Here is a 12989-nt window from a genome sequence, read left to right as displayed (position 1 = left end):
AACTTTGTAAAATGAGGGCTCTTGGATGGTAATATGTCAAAAAAAATATGCTTACCACGCATATTTTTTACCTAAAACAGTTCACATGTCAGGAGTGATTTCCTTGTTTTTGACTTCAATATTAGAAGCAATGTTGTGACGAGTGCTGTTGATTGAGTTAGTGACCACTAGTGGATTTTTTTGGCATAACACACTTCAACCAGACAGTAGAGATGGCTCAATCTGGTTATGTACTCTTCTCAATAAAATAGCCTATAGTAAGTCAAAATATAGTCAACCATTTGGTCAAGCAGGCAGTTAAAGGGTTAAACATCATTTGGGAAATATTGGAAAGAGAAAAGCAATTCACAGGAGGGTGAATAATTCTGACTTCAGCTGTATAATAAATTACTCTAACAGAGAAAGTGACTTCATAACAGCCCAAAATGTCCTGATTATTCAAAAATTGTCACTCCATATACAGTACATGAGGCAAACACAGATGCAGTTACAGCTGGATTAATAATTAACAGAAGATTTCTGATTATTAAAATAAAGTCCATCAAACCACACGATGTTCTGGTATTATTTTATCATAAGCAGACAGTTTCAAAACAAATCCATAATGTACAATACTGTGCAGGAATTACAAAACCATTTCAAACCTCGACATAAAAAACTGAATGAATACAAAACTGAGAGCGTTTATCTTGAAGATGTCAGAAGTTCTGGAGATCTGTGGGATGCACAAAATTATTTCTGAACAGTCGGTAAGCCAGAAGCTGCCCTCCAAAAATCATCATCAATAACCCGGAGCCTACAAGACAGAAGTCATGCGTAATTAGGATTATTTCAACAGATTATTATGATTGTTTCAAGTCCTACGCTGGACTCAATATTCTTTTACAATCCACTTTTTTGAGACAAAAAAACTCTCCTAAAGTTAATCAACTGCGTTTTACCATTTCTGAATCTCTTCAGCCGATCTCCGAGTTTGTTGGGAGCACTTTTAGCTTAGCATGAATCATTGAATCAGATTAGACCATTAGCATCTCGCTTAAAAATGACCAAAGAGTTGAGATAATCTTCTTATTTAAAGCTCTTGTGTAGTTCTATCATGCACTAAGACTGAATGAAAATGAAAAGCTGCTGTTTTCTAGGCTGATAAGGCAATATAGGAACTATACTCTCATTCTGGCGTAATAATCAAGGGAGTTTACTGCTGTAGCATTGCTGCAGCCGTGCAATGATATTACACAATGTCTGAAGATAGTCCTCAGACAGGTAAATTCTTACTAGTAAGCTTGATCTCACAAGGGAAATGAAATTATTCTACGCTTTGTCAGTTCAGTGGTTAATTTGTACGAAATCATACTAGTTTAGTTGTACGAATTTTAAAAGGAGGCAAGCACCAAACCCCACCCCTAAACCAAAGCGTCATTAGGTGTTGAGCCAATCACACTAAAATGAACAAATGAGATCCTACAAATTCCTACGAATTAAGCTATGGTCACACCAGAGTTTGTGTGTTCGAAATTCTGTCGTACGGCGCTGCGAAAAGGGGCGGGATTAAACAAGATAATTAGACATTAAAAAAAGCGAGCGATTGCTCCATGCTTTAAATTTCTGTCCAGAGAGGTCGTGTTTTGATCCTCGATTGGTCTCATGCAGTCAAGTGATGCGATTTCGCAGGTCAGAGTTCACCAAGCTTGAACTTTGCACCGCAGCAACATGCGAAACTTAACGCATTCGCGTGCGTATGAATGGAAGTCTATGGGAGGAAAAGCCCAGTGTGACCGCAGCTTTAGCCACTACATTAAAGCATTATGAAATGCGGTGAGATAGCATTGGACCAGCAGTTTGCACAGGGACTACTCATATACGCAAATTGCAGCTGCCAGAGTTCTCACTAGGTCTGGAAAATATGATAATATCACCCCAATCTTATCCTCCTTACACTGGCTGCCAGTTAAATTCCGTATTGATTATAAAATATTCCTTCTTACCTTTGAGGCTCTAATTAGTCTAACTCAGGGGTGTCCAAACTCGGTCCTGGAGGGCCTGGTGTCCTGCATAGTTTAGTTTCAACTTCCTTCAACACACCAGCCTGGAAGTTTCTAATATACCTAGAAACAGCTTGATTAGCTGGTCCAGGTGTGTTTAATTGAGGTTGGAACTAAAATATGCAGGACACCGGCCCTCCAGGACTGAGTTTGGACACCCCTGATCTAGCTCCTGTTTATCTAACCAACCTTCTGTCTCACTGCAATCCAACCCGCTCCTTAAGATCTCAAAACTCAGAGCTTCTGGTAGTACCTAGAATATCAAAGTCCACTCAAGGAGGTCGAGCCTTCTCATATATGGCTCCTAAACTCTGGAATAGCCTTCCTGATAATGTCCGAGCCTCAGACACATCTTTAAAGACCTATCTTTTTAGTAAAGCATACACACACAATGCATCACATAACAGTATGATGCATGAGTGTGCTCCACGCAGATGAGCTGGCTTTATAAACCAGCTATTAGACACACTCCTCCTGTCTTAATGCAGCAGACATTTTGTTCGAAATACTTATATGGTTTATGTTTGTTTCTATGTTTGTTTATAACGGTTATTTTCATTTATAGCACTTCATTTTTGCGCTGATATTTAATATCTCTTGTTCAAATACACTATGAACAGCAGCTACGCGAAATATTTCCCTAATTCCCTATTCACCTGGGGATACTAATTCCGAAGCCTCTAGAGATTGTGCAACACCACTGATGTGATCCAAGACCTGTGAAGAGATGATGCCAACCATTGAGGACCTCAAGGACAACACATTTGAAGAGATGATTCCAACCATTGAGGACTTTGAAGACAACACTTCCTTGATGAATGATCCCAACCATCGAGGACTTCCAGGATGTACATTTGATTGTAACTTTAACTGAATCTGATTGTAATGCAATAATACACCCTGTGTATCTCAAGTCTCTGGATGTTATGGGGCTGTCTTGGCTGACACGTCTCTACAATATCGCATGGAGGTCGGGGACAGTACCTCTGGGTACCAACTGGGGTGGTGGTTCCCATTTTTAAGAAGGGGGGCCGGAGGGTGTGCTCCAACTATAGTGGGATCACACTCCTCAGCCTCTATTGGCAAAGTCTATACCAGGGTATTGGAGAGGAGGATCTGGCCAATGGTTAAACCTAGGATCCAAGTGGAACAATGCTGTTTTTATTCAGGCCGTGGTACACTGGACCAGCTCTATACCCTCACCAGGGTGCTTGAGGGTAGGGGTTGGGAGTATGCCCAACCAGTCCACATGTGTTTTGTGGACTTGGAGAAGGCATTCGACCGTGTCCCTCGTGACATTCTGTGGGGGGTGCTCTGGGAGTATGGGGTCAGAGGCGCTCTGGTCCCTGTATAAACAGAGCAGGAGTTTGATTCACATTGCCTGCAATAAATCAGATTTGATTTAGTGCATGATGGTCTCCGGCAGGACTGCCCTTTGTTACCAATTCTGTTGATAATTTTTATGGACAGAACTTCTATGTGCAGCTTTGGGCTAGATGGGGTCCGGCACAGGACAGGATTTGATCTCTGTTGATGTGGTTCTGTTGGCTTCGTCGGACATGGACCTTCAGCAGAGTGGACCCCAGAGTGACGTGGCAGGGATGAGAATCAGCACCTCCAAGTCTGAGGCCATGGCGCTCCACCAGAAAAAGGTGGCTTGCCATCTCCAGGTTGGTGGAGAATCCTTTCCCCAGGTGGAGAAGTTCATGTAAGGTGTCGGTTTAGGTGAGGATTGACCCCAGTTCTCTTGGACACAATGCTGGGGCCTTTCCCTGCTGAGCAAACTCCTCTACATATGAACCCAAGAGCAGAAGATTAATAAGGGAACTTGAGGCTTTGGTTTCAAAAAAAATAAACAAATGATCTTTACTTGAAAAATAGAAAGCAACGTACAACAGAAAAGACTGAAGCCGAGCTTCAAACAAGCAAAAAAAAATATGACACGATGGTCAAAAGGCACAACAGTGAAGTGGCACTTAGCTTCTCTAGACAAACTGGAGAACACCGGGCAGTAATGGCTCAAGACTGAACACAGTAGTTTGTAACACACACACTTATATAAGGCAAAACACAGGTGTTGCTAATCAAGCTTAAGTGGTGGCACACAGCAGATGGTGAGAAAGTGGTGCCATCCACTGTTCCGGAGGAAGCATAGAAGTGGTATCCTGTTGTGTGAGAAGACTGGAGCGCCTCCTTCTGGTTAGGAGGGGGAATACAGCTTAATGAATTCCTACAGTTCAAGCATCTTGGGGTTTTGTTCACGAGTGAGGGAAGGATAGAATGTGAGATAGACAGGAAGATCTGTGCAGCTACAGCAGTAATGCGGTCAATGTATCGGTCCGTTGAGGTAAAAAAGGAGCTGAGCCAAAAGACAAAGCTCTCGATTTACTGGTCAATCTACAATCCTACTCTCACCTATGAGCATGAGCTTTGGGTCATGACCGGAAGGACAAGATCTCGGATACAAGCGGCCAAAACCAATTTCTTTTACAGGGTGGCAGGGTGCACCCTTATAGATAGGGTGAGGAGATCTGTCACTCGAGAGGAGCTCAGAGTAGAGCCGCTGCTCCTCCACATCGAGGTGGCTTGGGCATCTGTTACAGATGCCTTGTGGACACCTACCTAGAGAGGTGTTCTAGGCATGTGCCACCGGGAGGAGGCCTCTTGGAAGACCCAGGACACGCTGGAGGGACTATGTCTCTTGGCTGGCTTGGGAATGCCTTGGGATTTCCCCAGAGGAGCTGGAGGAAGTGTCTGGGGAGAGGGAAGTCTGGGGTTCTCTCTTGAGACTGCTACCCCTGCAACCCAGGCAGGGAAAAGCAGCTGAAAATGAATGAATGAATGAATAAATTAAAATCAATTCAATGGAATTGAATCAACTTCTCATTAATCTTAGTACACGATATAACTACACAAGAGCTTTAAATAAGAAAATGATCTAAACTCATTGGTCACTTTTGAGCAAGATGTCTATGCTAAGATAAGCTAAATGGGCTCCTGCCAGACCTGAAGATTGACTGAATGGATTCATAAATGGTAAAACTCAACTGTTTGACTCTTTGGGAAGCTGTAAAATTAGCCTATTTACATAAAAAGTTGAGTGTTTATTTAAATCGATCAGAAGGTTATGATTATAATAAAAAGGTCAAATGAAGTTTGACCTATAGTGAACATCAACAGAGTGGCACTTGTGGAGTCTTTACATATAACAAGTTATCACTGGATTGAGTAGGCATGAATGAATATGTCCCTTTATATTGGAAAGTATCCAGATTGGGATTAGTTATATTTATGGTAAGAACAGCGCAGACTCAGCTGTGAATTTAATTGTTTGCCATTTAAAAAAAAAAAAAGAGTTTATGTTCTCTCAGTCTGTCTAAATTGTATTTTGCAGTGTTAAATGAACAAACAGAGGGTTAAATGAGTGAAAACTCACCGAGAGCAATCCACCAGTGCTCTGTTGAGGGAAAATCAGCCATGACTGAAAGCCAAACCACAGTGAAAACACTAGGTTGAAGAACAGCCTTTGTGTACATGCAGACATACTACAAATAATCAAGCATTCAACACAATCACATGTACTTCAACAAGGCAAAACACATCTACACAGAGTTTTTGTCTTAGTCTAAATATCCTAAATTCTTAAATCAAGAAGTATTCATTAGACAAACTAAATATGTTCTTGTTTTTAGAGGCTAAATTCAAACCAAATACCACCAAACTCCCCATACTGCTTCAGAATTTGATGCCTACTTTACAATTATTGTCAAAAGTATGAAAAACGAAAACGTATGAAATACGGTTCATTTTCCTTAAAACATAGGGGGTGCCATTGTATGCTCATCAATATAATCAGGATGTCATCTGGTGGTCGTGTCTGGTACTGCAGCAAAAACAAAAAGCTCAATTTTGAGATATCAAATTCAAATTTGGAATAAAATTTGTTCAGATGTTTAGCTTTGATTTTTTTTGGTCAATTTTAGACTAAAACATGTTTTACAAAATACAAATTGTATTCATTATAATAACATATATATTTATTATTATTATTATTTGGATAAAGATAAAGGCACATAACTTTTGTTCAACTTTTTTCTAACATTATTGTCTAAAGTGGTTATTCTGGCAAAATCTATAAAACTAAACAACTGATTACTTGCTAAACCATGTTATTAAATGGATTTTTCCTAAAACAAGCTAAATAATCTGCCTACAAAGTGAAATCAAGATTATTTCACTTACCCCACTGGCAAATTGTTTTGCTTGTGGCCAGGAGTGAAACATTGTCATAACGTAAACTAAATTCCCAAGCCACAATGTTAGAAAAGTATGTTAAGACTCATTAAATATGTTCAAAATTTTCCAATATAGATCTTTCTAATACTAACAGGACATTAGATTATGACTATGTTGGTGCTTCAATAATACCTAAATGAGTATGCATTTTCATTGGTTCATTTTACAAGCTCAGGGTGATTCTTAGCCAAATCCCTAATATGTTATCATAACATAACATAACATAACATAACATAACATAACATACAGTAACATAACATAAACTGCTTTACACCATTCATTAAATTCACTTTCTATATAATATAGATTTATAGATGTATAGATTTGACTGGATTTGTCATTTCTCCCATTATTGATCAACGTTTCTCTTTTTTTCATTGACTTGAAACCTACATACTGCACCTCTAAAATGAGTCCAAGCGTAAATCTATGCACCAAAGTGTTGAACTGGGGCAACAGTAAAGGGGTTAAAGAAGCAATCAGAAAAAAGTAAAAATAAAAAACAATAGGTCAAACTGATGCGTGCAGTTTCATGTCTCCACACATTCCTTGTTCTTATTATCTAAACTATTTATTCTGGCAAAATCTGTAAAACTATGCAAGGGATAACTTGCTAAACCATGTTATTACACTGTACAAAAGGGATTAGTTGACTTTACTTAAAAAAAGTGAGTAAACCCCCCTGTTTTTAAAGAGATTAGCTGACTTTATTTTAAAAAAGTGAGTAAACCTGTTGACCTAATATAATTAACTAAATGAACAATGTGCATGATTATAAAAATTAAGCCAACGTAACAATTCTCAGTTACACTGGCTTTTACTCAATTTTTAAAGTGACTAAACAGTTTTTACAGTGTGTGTGTGTGTGTGTGTGTGTGTGTGTGTGTGTGTGTGTGTTTAGATCTCCTGACCTGCGACTGTGAGGGCGACGTGCAGCAGTGTGACAGTAATGGCGTAATCCCAGACCCACTCCTCCACGATCCACGCGAACACCAGACCACCCAGAACATACGTCACCTCTGTGGAGATCACACTCACTGCACACACACACACACACACACACACCCGAAGACACACATACACATGAAGACACAAACACATGAAGATGCACACACATAAAGACACACACACACACACACACACACACACACACACACACACACACATACACGAAGACACACACAGACATGGACACATATGCAAGCGCACAAACACACATACAGCACACAAATCACACACATACACACACATGAAGATACACACAGCATACAAAACACACCTATACAGCACAGAGTCACACATACCAGCTTTACACACTCTTTACTCCAGCATTACACACTCTTTACCCCAGCTTTACTCCCTCTTTACTCCAGCTTTATACACTCTTCACTCCAGCTTTACATGCTCTTTACTCCAGCTTTACACATTCTTTACTCCAGCTTTACACACTCTTTGCTCCAGCTTTACACACTCTTTACTCGAGCTTTACACTCTTTATTCCAGCTTTAATCCCTCTTTATTCCAGCTTTACACACTCTTTACGCCATCTTTACACATTCTTTATTCCATCTTTACTCACTTTTTACTCCAGCTTTACACTCTTTACTCCAGCCCTACACACTCTTTACTCAAGCTTTACTCCCTCTTTATTCACGCTTTACACTCTTTACTCCATCTTTACTCCAGCTCTACACACTCTTTGCTCCAGCTTTACTTACTATTTACTCAAGCTTTACACTCTTTACTCTAGCTTTACACACTCTTTCCCCCAGCTTTACACACTCTTTACTCCAGCTTTACTCACTTTTTGCTCCAGCTTTACATGCTCTTTACTCTAGCTTTACACACTGTTTATTCCAGCTTTACTCACTCTTTACTCCAGCTTTACTCACTCTTTATTCACGCTTTACACACTCTTTACTCCATCTTTACACTATTTACCCCAGCATTACCCACTCTTTACTCTAGCTTTACGCCCTCTCTATTCAAGCTTTACACACCCTTTACTCCAGCTCTACACACTTTTTGTTCCATTTTTACTCACTCTTTACTCTAGCTTTACCCACTCTTTCCTCCAGCTTTACTCACTTTTTACTTCAGCTATATGCATTTATTACTCCAGCTTTACTCTCTTTACTCCAGCTCTACGCACTTTGTACTTCAGCTTTACACACTCTTTACTTTAGCTTTACACTCTTTACTCCAGCTTTACAAACTCTTTATTCCAGCTTTACACTCTTTTTAAATCTAGTTTTACACACTCTTTACTTCAGCTTTACTGATTGTTTACTCTAGCTTTACACGCTCTTTACTCACTCTTTATTCCAGTTTTACTCACTCTTTACTCCAGCTTTACACACGCTATACTCTAGCTTTACGCACTCTATACTCCAAGATTTACACACACTTGTAAAGTGTGTAATCACTGCATACTGCATCCACACCAGCATACCTAAGTATTTGGGACTTTGCCATGATGGTTGTGTGGTGTAGTCAAATGGTGCTAACAAGCTGTCCACCTCCTCCACCCTGATGACAACAAACAAACAAACAATCAACAGATGAACAAACAAACAACACCAGATGAACACACAGAGAGGTGGAGCTATATCTGTGACTCCAGCAGATCAAGAATGTGATGCTGATATGCTGTTAATGTTTATAGGTTTTTTGAGTAATGTAATATTAAACACATGACAGAACAGAGTGAAATCCAATACATTATATAAATACCAGTAATAACAAATATAAATACAAACATAACAAAAATAATAAAATAATAAAACAAATTAATCAAAAATATATAAATAATATATCTTAAAATATAGATATAAAAAATATTATAATATTCATTCATTCATTTTCCTTCAACTCGCCACAACAGAATGAACCGCCAACAATTCCAGCATATGTTTAAGACAGCGGATGCCCTTCCGGCTGCAACCCAGTACTGGGAAACACCCATACACACTCATTCTCTCACACACACACACACATACACTATGGTCAATTTAGTTAATTCAATTCACCTATAGTGCATGTGTTAGGACTGTAGGGGAAACCAGAGCACCCAGAGGAAATCCACGTGACCACGGGGAGAACATGCAAACTCCACACAGAAATGCCAACTGGCTCAGCCAAGACTCGAACCAGCGACCTTCTTGCTGTGAGGCTACAGGGCTAACCACTGAGCCACCATGCCATCCCAGCCTATTTGTTAATTATTTTATTTATTTATATGACTATGAATGCTTAAAGCTATTTAAACACTGCCAATCATAATCATTTCTGTTACACATCCCTGTTATTTCTATTTCTCTTCTACTGCTGTTTATGTCTTCTGGGTTTATCATATGATGGATGGATTTAGCTAGTCATTTTCCAGCCTGGTCTTAGCTGGTCAGGCTGGAAAATGACCAGCTAAATCCAGCTAAAACCAGCTTGACCAGCCTGGTTTAAGATGGACATAGCTGGTTTTGGCTGGGCTCCCAGCCTGGCTAGGTGGTCAAGCTGGTTTTAGCTGGTCATTTTCCAGCCTGACCAGCTTAGACCAGGATGGAAATGGCTGGAAACCAGCCTGGAAATGGCCAAAACCCCTCTAAAACCAGGTTGGTCAATCAGCTAAAACCAGCCAACCAGCCTAGGCTGGTTTAAGCTGGATTTTTCAGTAGGGTAATGCGTCCCAATTCGCACATTATCTGCCCTAAATAGTATTTTAAAATATAATTAGTATGTCCTAAACCGTAGTATGTTGAAAACAGGCCAAAGTGTCTCGCATGGTCGACTATTTGTGGTAGTGTTTCGAAGTGTAGAACCGTCCGTTGGCCGTGAACTCCACTAGAACTACAAATTAAGGTTAAAAAGAGTAAACAAACTACAAAAATGGCGGACGCGCGAGACCCAGACCAACCGTCAAGTAAACAGGCTTCGGTAAACATGTTTAAATGATTGGTAAAATCTAGCCTACTGGAAAGTATTTAAATCACGCTTTCCTTGTTATATTTGATCTGCGACAACATTGTGAGCTTCTATAAAGACGTGTTTGGACTTTTTTATAGTTCTGCAAACACCTGAGGAGATTTCTCTGCATGAAACACTCGTTGATAAACCTGCAGCTGATGTGTCGTAATGTTTGACAGTGTTCGTAACTAAGCAACATAACAGCCCGTTTTTTAACACACAAAACTGCGTGAACTTTTAGGACGTAGTGTAAGTAAGCGAAATGGGACAGAGCCGCAGACTATTTTTCTGTCAGTACTACAGGAAGTTGCATGACCACAAAAGACAAGCAAAGGAAGTTGTGGAAAGTGTAGGATCTCACCTGAGAACGCCGATGCAGACACTGACCACAATATAGTAGAGTGAGTAAAAACACACCATACACATCAACAGGTTCTGCAGGACAGCCTGACAACACATATAAAAACAGGTCCATCAGTGCTGCAGTCAGCAATCACTACTGTCAGCATCAAACACTGTTGTGTTGATTCATAGAGGCCTGTATCACCAATAGCTTAAGTCAGTGTTCCCCAACCCTGTTCCTGGAGGCACACCAACAGTACATATTTTATATGTCTCCCTTTTCTGACCCGTTAACTTCAGGTGTTGGAGTCTCTTCTGATGTTATGATGAGTTGATTCAGGTGTGTTTGATTAGGGAGAGGTTGAAAATGTGTACTGTTGGTGTGCCTTCAGGAACAGAGTTGGGAAACACTGGCTTAAGTTATACAGTTGAAGTCAGAGTTATTTCTCCTGTGAATTTTTGTTTCTTTTTCCAATAGTTCACAAATTATGTTTAACAGAATCAAAAAATTTTCCACAGTATTTCCTATAATATTTTTTCTTCTGGAGAAAGTCTTCATTTCAGCTACATTAAAAGCAATATTTATTTTTTTAAAGCCATTTTAAGTTCAATATTATTAGCCCTCTTAAGCAATATTTTCTTACGATTGTCCACAGAACAAACCACTGTTATACAATGACTTGCCTAATAACCCTAACTTTACCCTAATTAACCCAGTTAAGCCTTTAAATGTCACTTTAAGCTGAATACTAGTATCTTGAATAATATCTAGTCAAATATTATTTACTGTCATCATGGCAAAGATAAAAGAAATCAGTTATTAGAAACGAGTTATTAAAACTATTATGGTTAGAAATGTGTTGGAAAAAATCTACTTGCCTTAAACAGAATTTGGGGAAAAAAGACAGTGGGGCTAAAAATTCAGGAGGGCTAACAATTCTGACATCTTGTAAAAATGGCATAATAGGTCCACTTTAATATTTCTATAGGAGGCTTTACATCAGGGGTTTCAAACTCAATTCCAGGAGGGCCACAGCCCTGCATAGTTTAGTTCCAACCCTGCTGCAACACACTTAAGCTGCGATCACGCTGGATTTTCTCCCCATAGACTTCCATTCATACGCAAGTGAATGCGTCAGACCAGAAACGCAAGCTCGTGCCAAAGACTGTAGAATACACAAGACATGTCACTCGTATCTTTTTGAATGGGGAAAAGTGTAACAGTCAATATGGCGAATGAAGCCCCGCCTACTAGTACAGGATCTAATCATCGATCGCTATATGGCAAATAAAGCCCGCCTTCTAGTACAGGAGCCAATCATCAATTGCTATAGACTAATGATACTTTCTGCAGATTTTGTGGGATTTGGACATTTAGAAATTAAACTAAAGAGACAGTTGTTGTTTAATTTTATTGGTGATTCCAAATATGAAATTCAATTCATACAGTTTTGGAGAATTAGATGTTTTCCTATTCAAACAGAATGCCCGAGCATACTGCCCGAGAGGCGTTTCAAAGATGGCCGCCGAGTGAAATGATTTGCCTAAAAGTGACTTTGCTCGTGCGTCAAGTTTGACACATTGCTGCATTGGAAAGTTTTAGCTTGGTGAACTCTGACCTGCCTTTCCCTGTATCTGCCCCTCATGCTTTCCTGTCTCTAAATATTCACTGTCCTATCACAACAAAGGTGAAAACCCCTAAAAAATAATTATTCCCAAAAAAAAAAAAAGAATTATCAGCCCTCCTAATTTATTAGCCCCCCGTATATATTTTTTTCCTCAATTTCTGTTTAACAGAGAGAATATTTTCCCATCACATTTCTAAACATAATAGTTTGTTGTGTAGACAGTCAAAAACAAATATTGCTTGAGGGGGCTAATAATATTCACCTTGAATTGGTTTAAATAAAAGTAAAACTGCTTTTATTCTAGCCGAAATAAAGCAAATAAGACTTTCTCCAGAAGAAAAAATATTATAGGAAATACTGTGAAAAATTCTTTGCTCTGTTAAACATAATTTGGAATTTTTTTGAAAAAGGAGGAGCTAATAATTGTGTCTTCAAATGTAAATGGTTCACACTGTACACACAGTGGCACCTTTGATCTGATCAGCAGTAAACGCGGTAAAAGCCTCTTCTTTAACAGTGAAAACAACACAATATTTTTTAATTGTCTAGAAACTTCTTCTTGATTTCAACATTTTCTGATATTCGGACTAGAAACAAGAGAAAAACTCCAAGTAAGAAAAGCATTTTTGCAGTGTAAACATCTAGATCAGGGATGGGCAAACTGGATCCTGGAGGGCCGGTGTGTCCCTGCATAGTTTTGCACCAACCCTAATCAAACACA

General features: G+C 39.3%; 1 protein-coding gene across 1 annotated transcript; it reads right to left on the bottom strand.

Moving 5' to 3' along the window:
- Positions 1 to 632: 632 nt before the first annotated feature.
- tmem244 (transmembrane protein 244) lies at positions 633 to 12286 on the bottom strand. Its single transcript, XM_056481368.1, has 6 exons — positions 12260 to 12286; positions 10660 to 10745; positions 8791 to 8867; positions 7250 to 7375; positions 5479 to 5523; positions 633 to 796 (listed from the first exon to the last, which is right to left on the bottom strand). Exons 1-6 carry the CDS (start codon positions 12284 to 12286, stop codon positions 699 to 701), a joined length of 459 nt encoding a protein of 152 aa, XP_056337343.1. The 3' UTR covers positions 633 to 698.
- Between the last annotated feature and the right edge of the window lie 703 nt (positions 12287 to 12989).

This window comes from Danio aesculapii, chromosome 20 (assembly GCF_903798145.1).
Source record: "Danio aesculapii chromosome 20, fDanAes4.1, whole genome shotgun sequence".
Classification (NCBI taxonomy): domain Eukaryota; kingdom Metazoa; phylum Chordata; class Actinopteri; order Cypriniformes; family Danionidae; genus Danio; species Danio aesculapii.
This window is presented reverse-complemented; position numbering and strand designations above follow the sequence as displayed.